Below are 19,696 nucleotides of genomic sequence, written 5' to 3'. Positions count from 1 at the left end.
AGACTTGTAGAAATTCCTTATATGTTTTGGAAATTGATTCTTTTTCAGTTATTTGTTATTATAAATATCTTCTGCAGTTTGGGGTTTCTCTTCTCACTTGCCTTAGGGTGTTTTTTGATGAACTGAAGTCCTCAGTTTTTGTGTTGTTAAATTCGTCAGTCTTTTCCTTTATAATTTATACTGTGTCATGTTTAAGAAATTCTTTCTTCCCCTGAAATCCTAAAAAAAATCTCCTACATTGTCTTCTAAAAATTTTATTGTGTTGCCTTTTATATCAAAGCTTTTTATCCACCTGGAATTGACTTTAGTGAATGATATACAGTAGGCATCCAATTTCCCTCCACATGGATAATTAATCATAGCAGTGCCATTTATCAAGCAGTCTAATCTTTAGGAATTGACATCCAAAAAACAAGTTTTCCAAATATGTGAAGGCGTGTTTTTGGCTCTATATTCAGTTCCATTGGTCTATTTATCTGTCCTTAATCCAAGACCACACTGTTTTAATAGCTTATAAAAATAAGGGGTGATATCTGGTAGGACAGGCCAGCCTGCTTTGTTGTTGTTCTATAGTAATGCTTTGATTACTCCTGGCCCTTTGCCAAGAATACAATTTTAACTGATTTTTTAATTTCCATGAAAAACCATATGGAATTTATTAGAATTGCCTTGACTCTATAGTTAAACTAAGGAAGACCTGTCATCTTTTTGATATATCTATCTTTTCATCAAAGAACTTAGTATATCTTTTAATTTATTGTAGCCTTCTTTAATGTCTTATGATATTTTATAAATTTAAAAATTTTATAGTTTTTATCATAAAGGCTTATACAACTTTTAAAGATTTATTCCTAAATTTAAAATTTATTTCTTGTTAATGTAAATGCTATCTTGATTGTTAATAGTGAACAGAAATGTAATTGTCTTTTTTTTTTTTTCCAGCTGGCCACTGTAGGGATCCGAACCTATGACCTCGGTGTTGCAATGCTGTGCTCTAACCAACTGAGCTAATCTGCCAGCCCTGTATTTTCTTTTCTATGTTTATTCTGTATCTAGTAACCTTGATAAACTCTCTTATAGATTTTCTTTTTGTTATTAGTATTTAAGAATGCATCTCTAAAATATCAGGACTCTTTAGAAAAACTAACCACAATAACCTAAAAGCATTAAAAGTAATGCCTATTAAGGCATCATCTTGTCAGTGTGTTCAAATTTTCTCAATTGTCCTGTCCTTTTCTTTTTTCCTTTTTCTTTTTAGCGATTTGTTATTTGAATCAGGATCTATCAAGGTCCACATGTTGCAGTTGGTTGATATGCCTCTTATGTCTCTTAATCTCTGGGTTTTTCTGCCTTCTTATTTTTCTCCCGGCAATACATTTATTGACATAACTGGGTCACTCATCCTTCGTTTTGCAGTTTGGATTTTGCTGGCTATATCACTATGGTGTTTATTAACTTGTTTTCCTATTTTTTACATTTCCTGTAAATTCATAGTTACATCTGGAGACAAATTGAGATTCAGGTCTGATTTTTTAGCAATAATACTACATTGATATTGTTGTATACTTCTGTGATCTGGGGTGCAGTAGCAGTTGGAAATGGCTTTTGATGATCACTTCCTTGATCCAGTATTTCATCAGAGGTTTGCAAAATTTAGATATTCTAATCATTTAATTTTTCATTATTAGGTGGTGTGTTTCCTTAGACAGAAACTTTCCCTCATCAACCTTTTGCTTGTAAGTATAGTTTGTACAAGAGACAGGTTAAAGATTTGATTTTTTACCTATATTACTTTTTCAGAATAATTATTTCACTAGCATTATCTAAAAGTGACCAATGGGTTCTCTTCCTTCCTTATTATTATGAACTAATTTTCTTAATAATTTTACTAAGTTATCTGCAGATTCTTTTGAGTTTTCTATGCAGACAATTATGTCATCTGAAAATAATTACAAGTTTGTTTTTTCCTTTCCAGAGCATGTAACTTCTCTTCCTATATTTTACTGGATTGGCTAAGGACTCCAGGCCAATGTTGAACACAAGTTGTGACAGTCAGCATTCTTACTTTATTTCTGATTTTAAAGGAAATGCTTGCCTTATATTTTTTGTAGATATTACTTATCAGTTATAACAGCTTTCTTCAATTCCTCCTAGTTTTTTATACTCATGTTGAATTTCAAGTTTTATGTAGCACTTGTTCTGCCTCTATTAAAACAATCAAATGATTTTTATCCTTTGATACATTTATAGCAAAATATATTAGCCAGTTTTCTAATGAACGCAATTTTGCATTCCTGGAATAAACCCAATTTGGTTAGTTATGGTATCTTTTTCACACTTTTCTAGACTTGGTTTGGTAATTGTTTGGGGTTTTAAAATCTATGTTCATGAGTGATATTGATATATGATTATCTTTTCTTGTTTGGTATTGTGCTATCCAAAAAAATGAATTGGGAACTGTTTCCTGTTTCTATCTTAGGAAAAGTTTCTGCAAGATTTAAATTAATTGTTTTTGAATGTCTTGTATAATTTGACTGAATGCTGCTTTTTCTGGTGTGTGTGGAAGAGTTTTAATCCACAAATTCAAAATCCTGGATAATTATAGGACTGCTTCAGGTTTTAAAATTTCTTCTTGAGTAAGTTTTCATAAGTTGCACTCTAAGAATTGATCAATTTTTTTTGTTATCTAAGTTTTAAAACTTGTTACTATAAAATTGTTTATAATATTTCCCATCTTTAATTTTAACAGCATCTACAGTTATGCCCCTATTTTCATTCTTAAGATTGTTTATTTGCCCATTCTCTTCTTTTACTTGAATAATTTTGCCAGAATTGTGTCTATTTTGCTTGTATTCTTAAAGAATTAAGTTTTGGCTTTGTTAATGCTGTCCATTGTGTGTTTTTCTTTGATTAATGTCTAGTATATTATTTCCTTCATGCAGTTTTCCTTGGATTCATTCTGGTCTTCAAACTTTTTGAGCTGAATACTTAGTATTAATTAATTAAATTAATTCTCAAACTTTCTTCCTTTCTATTGTGATTATTTAAGGCTATACATTTTCCTCTGAATATCACTTTAAACTATATTTCATTATGTAAGTTTTTGATACTATGTATCAATTAGGCATTTTCTAATTTTCATTAAGATTTTGCTGTCCATTCCATTTTACATCTCATTTCCTCCATCTGGAGATCATTTACCTTCCTCCTACGGAACATACTTTGGAATTTCTTTTAATGAGTCTGTTGGTAAATTCAGTTTTTATTGTCTAAAAATGTTTTTACTTTGCCTTTATTCTTTTAACAACTTTAATAAAGAGATACAATTCATATGCCATATAATTCAACAATTTTAAAATGTACAATTCAACCGTTTTTAGTATGTTCTCCAAGTTGTGCAACCATCACCACTATCTAATTTCAGAACATTTTCATCACCCCCCAAACAAACTATAAACCCATTAGAGATCATTCCTCATCTTCCTCTAAACCCTCCAGTACTAGGTAACATGAATCTGCTCTATGTCTCTAGTACCCAAAAGTTCCCCAAGAATCACTGCCTAGATTTTCCTCTCCCTCTTCTAATTCAACCTGCCTTATTGTTCAAAATTCACCTTCTAAGATCAATTTGTTTTTTTCTAATTTGATTTGATTTTCTGGGGAAATGGATTTGTGAGCATAGTCCTCAGTCAGAACTCAGTCTTTGATCCAACCAAGAAAAAGTCATAAAGTCAGAGTGACGGGATGGATTAGGAAAATGGGCTTTTGGGGGCAGAAGTAGTGGTGGCATCCCCAGCCTAACTCTGCCACTGTCCCTCAGGATGAGGGTGCTGCTTTGGTGAGGCTGAGTGTGGCCAGAGCTCCAGAAGTATGTAATGTTTGTAAATGGTCCTGTAAGCAGAAATTCATGCATTGTTGGCACCAGTTTTTCCAGGCTGCTGATGTGAGCTGAGATTATAAAAGGGCAGGGGCTTAGTAAGATTTGAGCTTACAGGTGTGGCAAAGGCTTTCTTTATCCGAAGAGAGCCAGCAGGAACTCCAGGGTCAAGGGGAGATAGGCTGAGAAAGGCCACATCTGCTCCTGCCCTGGAACCACCACATTTCCAGTAAGATTTTGTATCCTTGGCTAAGCCAGGAACTTATCTTACCTTATTCTTTGTATGTGTAGGTATGTACGGGTGTGTGTGTCTGCCTATCCTGAACATTTCACATATACGGAATCAAACAACATGTAGCCTTTTGTGACTGACATACATGTTTTCAAGGTTCATCCATGTTGAAGGATGTATTAGTATTTCATTCCTTTTTATTGCTGAATAGTATCCCCCTGTGCGAATATACCATTTTATTTATCCATTCATTGGTTGATGGATATTTGAGTTGTTTCCACCTTTTCACTATTATAAAGAATACTGCTGTAAACATTCATGTATAAGTTTCTGTGTGAATATATGTTTTATTTATTCATTTATTTTTAATTTTTTAAAAAGATGACCGGTAAGGGGATCCTAACCCTTGACTTGGTGTTGTCAGCACCACGCTCTCCCAAGTGAGCTAACCGGCCATCCCCATATTGGTATCCAAACCCATGGCCTTGGTGTTATCAGCACCACACTCTCCCAGGTGAGCCACGGTCTGGCCCTGAATATGTTTTAATTACTCTTGCGTATATAGCTAGAAGTGGAATTTGGAATTGTTGGGTTATATGGCAATTCTATGTTTAAACTTTTGAGGAACTGCCAGACTCTCCAAAGTAGCTGCACCATTTTACATTCCCACAAGGAACAGAGGAGGGTTCTAATGTCTCCACCTCCTCACCAACACTGGTGTTATCTGACTTTTTGATTATAGCCACCCTAGCTGATGTGCAGTAGTATTTCACTGTGGTTTGATGTGCATTTCTTTGATGGCTAATTATGTTGAGCATCTTTTCATGTGCTTATTGAACATTAGTATAACTTCTTTGGAGAAATGTCTATTCATACCCTTTGCCCATTTTGTAATTGGGTTATTTGTCTTTTTATTATTAAGTTGTAAGAATTCTTTACATAGCTTAGACACAGTGTTTTATCAGATATATGATTTGCAAATATTTTCTCCCATTCTGTGGCTTGTCACTTCACAGGATGGTATATTTTGAAGGATAAATGTTTTAAATTTTGATGATGTCTAATTTATCTATTTTTCCCTTGTTGCTTATGCTTTTGGTGTCATGTCTGAGAAGACTTTGCCCAACTCAGGGCCACAAAGATTTTACTCTTTTATTTTCTCCTAAGAGTTTTACAGTTTTGCTCCTACATTTAGGTCTTTGATCTATTTTGAGTTAATTTCTATGTATGTATAAAGAAAGAGTCTAACTTCATTTTTTGCATATGGATATTCAGTTTTCCCAGCATCATTTGTTGAAAAGACTATTTTTTCCCTATTGAATTACCTTGGCACCCTTGTTGAAAATCAACTGACCACAAATATGAGTTTATTTCTGCAATCTTGATTCTATTCCATTCATTTGTATATCTATCCTTGTGCTAGTACCACACTGTCTTGTTTATTGTAGGCTTGTAGCAAGTTTTGAAAATGGAAAGCGTGTCTTCCCACTTTGTTCTTTTCCAAGATTGCTTGGCTATTCTATGCTCCTTGCAATTTCATATGAATTTTAGAATCAGCCTGTCAATTTATTCAAAAAAGCCAGCTGGGATTTTGATAGGGATTGCATTCCTTATGGAGTGAACTGTCTGCCCACCCCCTTCTCCCCCATCACCCCTATTCACATGTTGATGCCCTAATCTCCAATGTAGTGGTATCTAGAGATGTGGTCTTTGGGAGATAATGAGGTTTATATAAGGACATGAGGGTGGAGCTCTCATAAGGGAGAGGGTTAGTGCCCTTATAAGAAGAGACACTAGAGAGCTTGCTGTCTGTCTGTCTCTGTCTCTCTCTTGCTTTTACTCTCACTCTGCCATGTGAAGACACAGTAAGATGGCAGCCATCTGCAAGCCAGGAAGAAAGCACTCACCAGAACCTGACCATGCTGGCATCCTGACCTTGGATTCCTAGTCACCAGAACTGTGAGAAAATAAAATTCTATGTTTAAGCTACCCAATCTATGGTTTTTGATATGGCAGCCCTAGCTGACTATGACAGCATTAAATCTGTAGATCAATCTAAAGAGAGTCACTGTTTTACTAATATTAAGTCTTCTGATCCATGAACATGGGATGTATTTCCATTTATTTAGTTCCTCGATGTTGTGTAGTTTTCAGAGTATAAGTTTTACACTTCTTTTGTTAAACTTATTCCTGTGTATTTTACTTTTGATTGATGCTATTGTAAATGAAACTGTTTTCTCAATTTTATTTTCAGATTTTTCATTGCTAGTGTGTAGAAATACAATTGGTTTTGGTGTATTGATCTTGTATCCTGAAACCTTGATGAATTTATTAGTTCTAATAGTTTTTTAGTGCGTTACTTAGAATTTACTTTGTAAAATCATGCTATGTGCAAATATAGTTAATTTTACTTCTTCTTTTCCAATTTGGATACCTTTTATTTCATTTTTCTTGCCACTTTAACCTAGCTCTAACCTGCAGTACAATGTTGAATAGAAGTAGCAAGAGCAGACATCTTCATCTTGTTCTTTTTTTTTTTTTTTTTTTAATTTCATTTTGTCGATATACTTTGTGGCTGATTATTGCTCCCCATCACCAAAACCTCCCTCCCTTCTCCCTCCCCCCCTCCCCCCCAACAATGTCCTTTCTGTTTGCTTGTCGTATCAACTTCAAATAATTGTGGTTGTTATATCTTCTTCCCCCCCCCCCGGTGTGTGTGTGTGTGTGTGTGTGTGTGAATTTATATATTAATTTTTAGCTCCCACCAATCAGTGAGAACATGTGGTATTTCTCTTTCTGTGCCTGACTTGTTTCACTTAATATAATTCTCTCAAGGTCCATCCATGTTGTTGCAAATGGCAGTATTTCATTCGTTTTTATAGCTGAGTAGTATTCCATTGTGTAGATGTACCACATTTTCCGTATCCACTCATCTGATGATGGGCATTTGGGCTGGTTCCAACTCTTGGCTATTGTAAAGAGTGCTGCGATAAACATTGGGGAACAGGTGTACCTTCGACTTGATGATTTCCATTCCTCTGGGTATATTCCCAACAGTGGGATATTTGGGTCGTATGGTAGATCTATCTGCAATTGTTTGAGGAACCTCCATACCATTTTCCATAGAGGCTGCACCATTTTGCAGTCCCACCAACAATGTATGAGAGTTCCTTTTTCTCCGCAGCCTCGCCAGCATTTATCGTTCATAGTCTTTTGGATTTTAGCCATCCTAACTGGGGTTAGATGGTATCTCAATGTGGTTTTGATTTGCATTTCCCGGATGCTGAGTGATGTTGAGCATTTTCTCATATGTCTGTTGGCCATTTGGATATCTTCCTTAGAGAAATGCCTACTTAGCTCTTTTGCCCATTTTTTAATTGGGTTGCTTGTTTTCTTCTTGTACAGTTGTTTGAGTTCCTTATATATTCTGGATATTAATCCTTTGTCAGATATATATTTTGCAAATATTTTCTCCCACTCTGTTGGTTGTCTTTTAACTCTTTTAATTGTTTCTTTTGCTGTGCAGAAGCTTTTTAGTTTGATATAATCCCATTTGTTTATTTTTCCTTTGGTTGCCCGTGCTTTTGGGGTCGTATTCATGAAGTCTGTGCCCAGTCCTATTTCCTGAAGTGTTTCTCCTATGTTTTCTTTAAGAAGTTTTATTGTTTCAGGGTGTATATTTAAATCCTTAATCCATTTTGAGTTGATTTTAGTATACGGCGAGAGGTATGGATCTAGTTTCATTCTCCTGCATATGGATATCCAGTTATCCCAGCACCTTTTGCTGAAGAGGCAGTCCCTTCGCCAGTGAATAGGCTTGGTGCCTTTGTCAAAGATCAGCTGGCAGTAAGTGTGTGGGTTGATTTCTGGATTCTCTATTCTATTCCATTGGTCAGTGTGTCTGTTTTTATACCAGTACCATACTGTTTTGGTTATTATAGCTTTGTAGTATAGCTTAAAGTCAGGTAGTGTTATGCTTCCAGCTTTATTTTTTTTGCTAAGCATTGCTTTGGCTATGCGTGGTCTTTTATTGTTCCATATAAATGTCTGAATAGTTTTTTCCATTTCTGAGAAAAATGTCTTTGGAATTTTGATGGGGATTGTATTGAATTTGTATATCACTTTGGGTAGTATGGACATTTTCACTATGTTGATTCTTCCAATCCAAGAGCATGGGATATCTTTCCATCTTCTTGTATCCTCTCTAATTTCTCTCAGCAGTGGTTTGTAGTTCTCATTATAGAGATTTTTCACCTCCTTGGTTAACTCAATTCCTAAGTATTTTATTTTTTTGGTGGCTATTGTAAATGGGCAGGCTTTCTTGATTTCTCATTCTGCATGTTCACTATTGGAGAAAAGAAATGCTACTGATTTTTGTGTGTTGATTTTGTATCCTGCTACTGTGCTGAAATCATTTATCAACTCCAAGAGTTTTTTTGTAGAGGTTTTAGGCTGTTCAATATATAGGATCATGTCATCTGCAAACAGGGACAGTTTGACTTCATCTTTTCCAATCTGGATGCCCTTTATTTCCTTCTCTTCTCTGATTGCTCTGGCTAGTACTTCCAACACTATGTTGAATAGGAGTGGTGAGAGTGGGCATCCTTGTCTAGTTCCTGTTCTTAAAGGAAAAGCTTTCAGCTTTTCCCCATTCAGGATGATATTGGCTGTGGGTTTGGCATATATGGCTTTAATTATGTTGAGATACTTTCCCTCTATACGTAACTTATAGAGGGTCTTTGTCATGAATGAGTGCTGAACTTTATCAAATGCTTTTTCAGCATCTATAGATATGATCATATGGTCCTTGTGTTTGAGTTTATTAATATGGTGTACCACATTTATTGATTTGCGTATGTTGAACCAACCTTGCATCCCTGGGATGAATCCCACTTGATCGTGATGAATAATTTTTCGTATGTGTTGCTGTATTCTGTTTGCTAGTATTTTAGTGAGGATTTTTGCATCTATATTCATCAAGGATATTGGCCTGTAGTTTTCTTTTCTGGTTATATCTTTTTCATCTTGTTCTTGATCTTACTGGGAAGTATACAGTCTTTCACCAGTAAGTATAATGTTAGCTGTGGGGTTGCCTTTGTTCTAAAAGATAGTTTTGCTGAACATCATCCTGCCTTGACAGTTAATTCTTTCAGTACATTAAAGATATTATTTGACTGTTTTCTGGTTTCCTTGTTGCTACTAAAAAGTCACATGTCAGTCTACTTACCATTCATATATAGATCTGTCTTTTCTCTCTACCTACTTTAAAAATTGTCTCTTTGTTTTGATGATCTAAGGTTTCACTTGGATGTGTATAGGTGGGTTTCTTTCATATCTTTCTACAGGAATTTATTAGGTTTTCTGAATCCAAGGATATGTGTCTTTCAACAGTTCTAGAAAATTCACAGCTGTTATCTCTTCCAATAGTGTCCTCCCAAGCATGTTCTCTATTATATTTCCCTAGAACTCTGATTTTATATATATGTTAAGCTTTCTCACTATAGTCTCCAGGTATCAACTTCTCTTTTATTTTTACCACCTTCTTGGGTTTCTGGGCTATAGCTTTACGAAGGTACTTCAAAAAGTTTGTGGAAAAATAGAATTAAAAGATAATATATATCTTTCCATGAACTTTTTGAAGTATCCCCATATAATTTTTTTTTGGCTAAGTCTTCCAGTTCATTAATTCTCTCTTCAGCAATATCTAATCTGCTATTTAATTCATAAATGAAGTTTTTAATTTCAAAGCTTATACATTTTTACTTCTAGAAGACTTGTTTCTTTTTTAAATGTCCTATGTTACTACTTACAGTGTGCTGTTTGTTTCTTGTTCATATTTTCTAGCTTCTCTTACTTTTTAAAATGTGTCAATATAGTTATTATATAACAGAAAATTCCAATACACAAGTCTTCGAGGATCTGATTCTGCTTTCTATTGTGATTTGTGTGTTTCTGTAAGTTACTCATTTCCTAATAAACTTATCTGCAGGAATTCTTTCTTTGTCATTTTTGTTTTCTTTTTTTTGGCAGCTGGCCAGTATGGGGATCTGAATCCTTGACCTTGGTGTACAAGGCTGTGCTCTAACCAACTGAGCTAACCAGCCAGCCTTGTGGTAATTCTTCGAAGTCTGAGTAAAGTTGAGTTCCTTCAAAGAGGATCATCATTTACTTCTGCCACTTGCCAGGATGGAGATCAGTTATCCTAGAAAGCCTCATTTAAAAAATATAAAATGTCTATGAATTTCTTTTATGACCGTTTTAAAATATACTACTATGCTGACATGAAAGGAAGGAATCTGTGGAGGTCAAAGACAAAAATAGAAGCAGAAATCCTGGTGTGACTACCAGTGGTATTCATCCTGATAGTTTATGCTAAATCTTGCAGGGAGACATTGAGCTTTTACCATGATGTCTAAATGGATCATGGAGAATCAGAATTAAAGCTCAGAGACTGGCTAAAGTGGGAATCTAATAGTAGACCTCTACATAAAGCTGAGATTTCCCTGCAAAAATCTTACTCTCAGTGTAGAATGAATGAGAAATCAACTGGCTCTGGAGAAGAAGATGAGAGGGAAACTTGCCTGTTCCAGCTTTGGTACTGGGTGGAGGGAAATAAAACCTGTATGAAAATGTCTATCCATAATCCACCCTTTACATGGATTCATAGGCTATATTCATGCTATATATTTGGTGTAAATCTTTTTTTTAAAAGTCAAGCAGAGAACTTAAAAGTATTAATCTCCATACTGGCTACTGCTGGAAACAACTTCTCATTTGTTTTACCTTTAAACAAGTTGACATGGAAAATATTCAGAAAAATAATTTTTCTGCTAAAATTTCCATTGAAACAGATCCTATAACCTCCTTTCGGTAGACTCCCAAAATGACCAAATTATTCCCTTTTGTGCATTCACACCCTTGAAATCTGATGCTGTAGGTCCTCCCACAAAAGTCAAAATTTACTTCTCCAAGACCTTGAATCTGGGTTGGCTATTTGATGTATTTTGACCAACAGTAGGACTTTAACAAGTGTGATACAAGCTGAGGCTTGCAAAAGTCTTACTTAATGAAGCTTGCTCTCTTGTTGCACTTGGAACTCTGAGATCACCATATGAATGAGCTCAAGCCAGCCTTCTGGAGGATGAGAAACCATGTGGAGGCATCCAGGTCAACAGCTTGCCAACGACTGCCAGCAGACTCACAGCTCACCACATATCAGCATGATGAAGCCAGCAGAGATGAGCAGAGCTGGTTCAGACTGAAAGGACCTCCCAGCCAACTCAGAGAATCATGGCTAAATAAAATATTGGTTTAAGCTATTAAGTTTTGGCTTAAGCAAAAGGTAATTCATACACTCTCTTAAGAATATAATTACAGAGTTATATCCCAAATCACCTTGTAACAATTATATTGTCTTTACCTCTGTCCTGCCTCAGTTTCCGAAGAGGTAAAAAAAAGCCACTCACCAAGATACTCTTGCAGTTCAACATACACTAAAGGAGTTTGCCAATTCTTAATATAAAATTTAAATCACATCAATTAAAATATATCTCTTAAATGTTTCTACAAAAATTAGGAAATATAAATATGTAATTTATTTGCTCAATGCAGAGTCCTGTTAGATCATGAAGAAGGAAGTACAGAATTTTTCTTGATGGCAGAAGAAGTCAATTTCAGATACATGAGATTGAGGCAGTTACTGACGTCAAAAGATCTGGGAGTTTCAATTGACTAAATTCAATATAAGTCAATGGTTTAAAGTGGCTCCTCAGGAAGTCAATTCAATATCAATCACATTAACAGAAATGTAGTCCTTGCTGTATTTACCAGACCTTGAGAACTGTGATCTGTTCTGGGCATCGTGCTTTAAGAATTACAGTGACAAGCTAGAATGGATCAAGAAGTAAGACTTCAGGGTGACGACACAAGTTGGAATCACTTCAGATGCAGTCCAGTTTAGGGACCTAAAATATAATTTGACATAGGGAAGACCTGGCTATGAGTTCTGAAGGGTGGTCGCTGGGCAAAGCCAACACAATTCTTCAAGCTTTACGAGGATAAATCTAGGACCAACAGGTAAAAGTAACAGGTTTTACGTTAAACAGTTTCTAATCCCATAGGGCAATCCAACATCAGAATGGCTGCTCTGTGGAGCAGGGAAGCCTGGAGGAGGAGATCAAGAGCTGGAGGCTGGAGAGGCATTTGTCAGGGACACCATGAGAGGGAGTGTGGTCCTTTGGGCCGGAGGGCTCTTCACGTTCTTTCAGCTGAGTCCCTCCTTCCTTCCTGCTGCTAGTTGTCCTCCTTCTTTGGGAACTCTTAGCTCAGCTGAGCCTAGGATTCTACAAATTAGCCATGGATGGCTGTAACAATTAGAGGTGACCCAACATCTACCTGCTCCCAAATTAAATCTTATTAAAGTCAAGATGTACCTTTTCCCTTATTAACCATTGAGGATTGTCACGCTGTCACAGAACAGGTGCTCATCTGAGAGCCAGGCTGAATTTTAGCCAAGAGAGCTTATGCTTTCATTTACTCTCAAATTATTTACAAGCACAAGCCAGGGGTCTCTTCAGATGTGCACGTTATGCTTGCAGGATTGCCTTTTTCCTTCTGGGTCACCAGGCTCCCTCTCTCCCCCACATCACAACCTCACAGCAATCTTAGAAGGCAGCTAGGAAATTGGGCCTCCTACCTTGACAGGTGAAGCATCTGATGTGGAAGTGGTTATTGTGAACACGAACCACTTCCCCTTTGCAGGTGTCTCCGCATCGGTAGCACTGGATGACATTGGAGCTGCCCCGGGGATTGTAAGGATTCTGCTGATAAGGAACTGTAGAAAGAAACAAAGAGATCACGATCTAGAAGGCCCTAATGCTTTAAAAAAGCCACCATATGACATTATCATAACCTTAACTGGAACAAAGAGCAGAAAGGGTAGAAATGATTAGCAAAGGACCTTCCATTCATCATCGGGTCGAGTGTGCCACACGAAGGCAGCACTGAGTGAGTGGCATGGAGATGTGAGTTCATACACCCCCCACACAGGCAGAGACTTAGGAGTGAACACAGCCTTTCCTTGCAATAATAGAGGCCAAATTTCTGAATGAAGAAAAAGAAAAGAGGAAGTAGAGTATTCAATAGTAAACGATCCAGAAATACCTTTCTTGGGTGAACTCTCAATCAAAATTAGGTCCCAAACTTTCTAAAAAGAATTTGGGTCTTACAATTGATTCACAGGTCTCCAAGAAATGGGTGGCTGACCCTGCCTCCAACTAGCCTTTGAATTAAGCAAGTAATGGCCCCTGTCTGGACCTCCATTTTCACATCTATCAAATGAGGATGGTCAATTGTGAAACAGACTTTCTTTATAGAAGGCTTGAAGAGAGAAACTTTGGCTGGCTGGCTGGAGGCTGACAAGAGGACTCATCTTAAAGCCACCTTTAAACAGCACTTTCCATAAGACTGAGAAAATGTTCAATGTGTATGATTAAGAAAAATTGTTGGTGGATATTAAGAAGGGGCTGAAGTCACTAGGAGCTGGAGTGTGGGGGTCAGCACTGATGATGCCAAAGAGCTCTGCTGGCCTATTGAGTCTATTACTCCCTTGCTAAGACCTGAGGGCTGCTTTTCTAGATCTCCTTTCCCTCAGATATACTTGGCTTCGCCATTTTAAAATCTGGTCTTCTGGTATTTAATAATACCACCTGCCTAGAACACAAAATTTTTTTCTGCCTAGAAAAAAAAGGGTTGGTGGGGATATTAGCAGTTAGCTGTCTGGTCCTGCCTCTTTATGTATATATAAGCTGTTGAGATAACTTTGCCAGTGAGGAACCAAATCCTCTCTCTTAGGCAGCTCCTAGTGGCACTGGGGAGAGAATTCCTCAATTCCTCAGTTCTCAGTCAACGTTGAAGCAATAGTCCAAAAAAATCTGTTCATACTTTATTAGGAGAAGGCTCACTCTTGCCTGGTTAAAAAGATAACTGCCTGATTGAAGGGGAATTGGTACCTATCATTTATACATGTAGATTTCCTGGACAAACTGAATAAATATATTATAAATTAATCTGGACTCGTAGCAACAATTAACTAAGAAAGGAATTTAGAGATCACCTGCTTCAGGAGTTCTTGATCTAGTGTGGTAGTTACCTCTGTTCACTGAAATTTAAATCTTTTCTTCCAGGCACAGAGAGGATTGCATGTGGTGATTTGCTTGGTAATGAAATGTGAATGGAAATTGTGTGTGTCCCTTCCAATTGGAAGCCTTAGGGACCAGTACATGATCTGCCACGTTGCCTTCCCCTAACCCAGTAACAAGTGATACCCCAGATGGTTTGCAGGATGTGTCAGCTTGGATCCCTGATTGAGGAGTCATGAAGCAGAACTCCAAGCTAACCCATGATGAACATCTATCATGAGCAAGAAAAAAATCTTTATTGTTGTAGCCTCTAAGACTTAATTTTTACTGCAGCATAACCTAGACTATCCTATCTGATCCACCTGGGATCTGATACTTCTCTAATTAAATTTGGTGTTATGTACCTTATCCTATAGCTTTCTTCGTATTCTCAGAAAGGCCTATTATCTACCTAAATGATCTAATCCACCCTTCTCTTAAAGTCAAGGAACAGGAAATGAGGACTTCTGATTATTTCCCACTTACTGGTGTCCTGAATCACAGAGCACTGTAGGTCAGAGAGCTGGTTGCTTAGCCCTGAAACTGGCTTTTGACAACTTTGTTAACTGGGGTGGGAGAATAATATCCTCACAATCATTTTGTCATGCAATTCATGCTCATTATTTAACTCTTTTATTTCTGCCTTAAATTCAAGACAAAAATTAAATGAATTAGCCAGTTAACTAAATCATTAATTCACTCATTAAATGGGTTAATACAAGTAAAGCATTTTGAAAAGTGCATTAAGTGCTCCACAAATATTCAGTGGTATCATGGCCACCACCTCCTCCCCAGAGCACCCCCCAGAATGTCCATAAATACTCTCTTTAGTCCTATTCCATTTTCTTCTTTTTCTGATTCCTGCTCAATGTCCCCTAAAAAATATTTCACTCTCCCCTCTGCCCTCAATTTGTAAGAAAAATATAGATTCTGTTTATGTGAGCAGTACAGTGGTCTCCCACTGCCAAGGGAAACAAAACTGTGAGCCTGAAAACAAAGTGAGAACAAATAGTCTGATCGTCACCATCAATGATGAGAGATTCTGGAAGTATCCAAAAGTTCCCCAAGAATCACTGCCTAGATTTTCCTCTCCCTCTTCTAATTCAACCTGCCTTATTGTTCAAAATTCACCTTCCAAGATCAATTTGTTTTTTTCTAATTTGATTTGATTTTCTGGGGAAATGGATTTGTGAGCATAGTCCTCAGTCAGAACTCAGTCTTTGATCCAACCAAGAAAAAGTCATAAAGTCAGAGTGAGGGGATGGATCAGGAAAATGGGCTTTTGGGGGCAGAAGTAGTGGTGGCATCCCCAGCCTAACTCTGCCACTGTCCCTCAGGATGAGGGTGCTGCTTTGGTGAGGCTGAGTGTGGCCAGAGCTCCAGAAGTATGTAATGTTTGTAAATGGTCCTGTAAGCAGAAATTCATGCATTGTTGGCACCAGTTTTTCCAGATTGGTGATATGAGCTGAGATTATAAAAGGGCAGGGGTTTAGTAAGATTTGAGCTTACAGGTGTGGTAAAGGCTTTCTTTATCCAAACAGAGCCAGCAGGAACTCCAGGGTCAAGGGAAGATAGGCTGAGAAAGGCCACATCTGCTCCTGCCCTGGAAACACCACATTTCCAGTAAGATTTTGTATCCTTGCTAAGCCAGGAACTTAATCTTACCTTATTCTTTGTATGTGTAGGTATGTATGGGTGTGTGTGTGTGTCTTTTCTTCCCACCAACCTGTAACTCCCCTGAAACACTAAAATTGATTGTTGATTTTCTGCTGGTTATTATTTTCACTATATTTTATCTCAGAAAATACTAAGGTTCAGTCACATGATTTATAGCATTTGTCTTATGGGCAAAGATCTTTTCAATTCCAAATTGAATTAAACATGACTTTCCAAACTACCTCAAACATTAGGCACTATCTACGCTTGAGAGCAACATTTGAGAGCAGCCATAAGCCTCAAAGGACATTAGCTCTGCTCACTTGTGAGATAGCCCATGTTTTGACATATGGATTGTGCAATATGTTTCTAAAATGTGTGCAGGGAACCTCTGGCTTCTTTTAACATTATTTGGCCAACAAAGGGCACTTAGGAGAGACATTCTGACTTACTAGCCCCTAAGCGGTGCCATCCACTAGAATTTTCTGAGATGATAGAAATGTTCTATGTCTACGGTATCCAACATAATAATCACTAGCCATATGTGGCTACTGGACACTTGAAATGTGGCCAGAGTGACTGAGAAACTGAATTTTTAATTTAATTTAAATTAATATAAATTTACATTTAAATAGCCACACATGGCTAGTGGCTACCATATTGGTTAGTATAGCCTGATACCTCCAAAAATGGAATACCAGGCAGGGGAAAAACAAATTAAACCTGGTTGAATCCTAGTCATATAACAATCACGTGTACAAATTAATTCAGGAGTACCACCTCAGACTTAAATTATTCATTTTTATCCCTGAAGAGTTTTAATGTTGTATTTAAAAAACAATTTGCAATAGGAACCAATTGTATACATATTCATTCATCTTGAGTTTGATTTGGAAACAAAAGATTCTGAGCAATGAAATAAATAATGATTTTTTATAAAATCACAATTTTTCAGGCACCGAAAGACTGAACAATCCTAATCTTTCCAAGAATAAAAGCAAGAAAATCAGTTGGCAATATCTGTCACTATAATTTTTTAAGACATAAAATCAGCTGACCAATGCCTCTGAGATAAAAATTAAGGGTCTGAAACATTGAGCCCTCTTTTATACACATACAAAATCTTTAGAGTTCTATGAGAAAATACGTCGTAAGTCCACAAGTAAATTTGCAAGTAGAGCTCATCCCAAATGCTACAGAAATAAAGTTGTTGGAGCAAAACAACATCTTGGAAGGGGAGGCATGACCGATCTCCTGGTGAGTTAAAAGGAGCACATGAGTTGAACAAGGCGGAAAATGAATTCAGCAACCAGTTCCTCCACCTGCCTTCACCCTGGCTCTGTCTGCTGCTCTTCATCTCTGCGTGTTTCTCTCTGACAGATAGTGCTGGAAGTAACCTGGGTTCCAATTCCCTCTCTGCTGTTACCAGTGAGCTAACCTTGGGCAAATCATCTAATTTCTTTGGCCTCCTTGGTCACTGAGGAGAAAGAACAAAATGACTTACAAGGTTCCCTCCAGTTAAAAAAGGATTCTGCCTTTGTGTGTTGTCTACTATGTTTCCTTCTCTCCCTCCACACTCTCTCCTCTCTATTAACTGGTCCCACTTTTAAACGAGACTGTGTGGTATGTCATCTGACTTATTAGTCTCTTTTAAAAGCAGATAATGGTAGGATTCCTCTCTCACAAGCAATACAACCTAAGTTATAATATTCTTACTGCATATAATTTTTTCCTCTCCCCCGAGGGTCACTTGACCTTGTGGATAAAAACGTCCCCACATATTAATAGACTGTCTTTAAAATAGTCTTTAAAAGGTAAAAGCACCTATGCTATGCTGGAGTATAATTAAAAGAGTGACAAAGTCGACTTGGAGACAGCATAACAACTGTGAGTAACTGGCTGGACGTGTAATAAAAACTGTGGAGCTTCTGGTTGAAAGGTGAAACATAAAGCAGAGAGTCGACTGGCACTGCAATGAGCTCGCACAGCCCGGGGCCCAGGGAAACAGCACACAGGGGCAGTGCAGGCTGCAGCAGCCTTCACATTTGGGCTTCCCTGTGGCTTCATTAGAGCCCAAAGTACTCTGAGTGTGTTCACAGGTATTCACTAAATACCGAAGATGAGACCCAAGTGTGGATCCAGGCAATTCACAGGTGGAAAGAGACTACCTGAAGGGTTAAGGTGTGGTCAGTATATGAGAAGATCCAGCAGTTCACAACAGGGCCCTTGGCTTTGATTTCGGAGTTGAATCAGGGCCGGTGGAGGCACCCATCCTGTTTTCCATGGTGAGACCACAGAGTCACGGGATCCCTGCACTGGAAAGGCAGGAAGCATACGTCATGGCACAGTGGGGAAGGTATGGATGCTGGAGTCAGGTAGGCTGGGTTTGGATCTCAGCCCTGCCACTTGGTTGGCTGTGTGACATTACGCAATTAACCCAGCCCTCAGTTTCCTTATCTCTAGAATGGGAATAATTCAAGTCATTTGTGTCGTTACTTAAATAATAAAAGTGCTTAGTGCATTGCTTGGCATGTAACTTGGGCTCAGTAAGAAACAACTCACATTAATAGATCTCTGAAGCCACGCATCCGCCCCTCTGACCCAAGGCAGGAATTCTTTCCAAATTACCCCTACCAGCTGGCCACTGAGCTTGGCTCAAACATTTCTCAAATCCATTTTTGGACAAGTCCAGGAAAGGTTTCCTGGTTTTCCCTTCCTGCTGACAAGAAAAAATCCCTTGGCTGCAGACCATTCACCACCATAAGCAACCTCTTCTCTCTCCCCTATCTCTGGAGCTCTCTTTGTTTATGTGTTTCTGTGGGTGGCTGACAGGCTTCTGATATATCCTGCAGAGGAATGTGTGAATTGGGTGTTTCCTGTTGTGGGAACGAGAGGCTATGATCTATGCTATCCTGGGGTAGTGTATTTTGGGCACATCTGCTGTTTCCAGGGGATGTGTTAGCATGTCTCTTGGTTGTGTTTACTCAGAATAAGTAAATGAGTGATAGGGAGACTGTAAGAGCTGTTTTTGGAAACCCCTGAGGGCTATGCATCTGTCATCTCATTGTGTCATTCCGTCCATGTGCGTTGTGTGAATACCTAGAATCAGACTTTCAGAGCAGAAAGCACTGGGAGGTTATCCACATACACTAGACTGTGAGCTCCATGAGGGCAGGGGCCATGCCTTTCTTATTTACCATTAGACCCTCAGTGCCAGGTAGACAGTAAGTGGTCATCTCATTGTGTCACTGTCACATTCATGCTTGTGGAAAGAATAAAAGAATGACCAAATCTGGTCCAATGGTTTCACTTAGCCGATGAGAAAGCTGAGGCCCAGAGATGAGAAGGGACTCACCCAAGCTCACGCAGGACTTACGCCTGCCTCCACGCATGAGGGCATCCGCTCTAGGACAACAGGACGAAGGAGGGCAAACTGAGATGGTGGGCTGGGCTGGCGCAGAGCCTCAGGGTCATGGAAAGGTGGGGAGAATTCACAAAAGGCTAAACTATCATAAGTCTGGAGGTCATGTTGAGGTTTAGTGTTACAGCAGGTCAGCTGGGGTCAGTGTCCCAAGATGCAGAAGCATAGGAGAGGGTTTGGAGCTGAAGCCATGCATGAAGAGATGGGAGGGGTAAATGCATAAGTTGCAGTCTGGGAAGGTAATAGATAATATTTAGACGGTGGTTCTTCTATGTCAGAAAGTGTGCTCAGCAATTTACATATGTCATGTCATTGAGTTTTCATTACTCAAG

General features: G+C 38.0%; 1 protein-coding gene across 1 annotated transcript in view; it reads right to left on the bottom strand.

The window, feature by feature from the left end:
• Window positions 1-19,696, bottom strand: part of ABLIM3 (actin binding LIM protein family member 3) — a 122,364-nt gene that overhangs the window by 69,218 nt on the left and 33,450 nt on the right. The window contains exon 2 of the mRNA XM_063082889.1: window positions 12,805-12,942. Within this exon, the coding sequence (XP_062938959.1) occupies window positions 12,805-12,942 (138 nt within the window). The remainder of the gene's footprint in view (window positions 1-12,804; window positions 12,943-19,696) is intronic.

This window comes from Cynocephalus volans, chromosome 2 (assembly GCF_027409185.1).
Source record: "Cynocephalus volans isolate mCynVol1 chromosome 2, mCynVol1.pri, whole genome shotgun sequence".
Taxonomy (NCBI): domain Eukaryota; kingdom Metazoa; phylum Chordata; class Mammalia; order Dermoptera; family Cynocephalidae; genus Cynocephalus; species Cynocephalus volans.
This window is presented reverse-complemented; position numbering and strand designations above follow the sequence as displayed.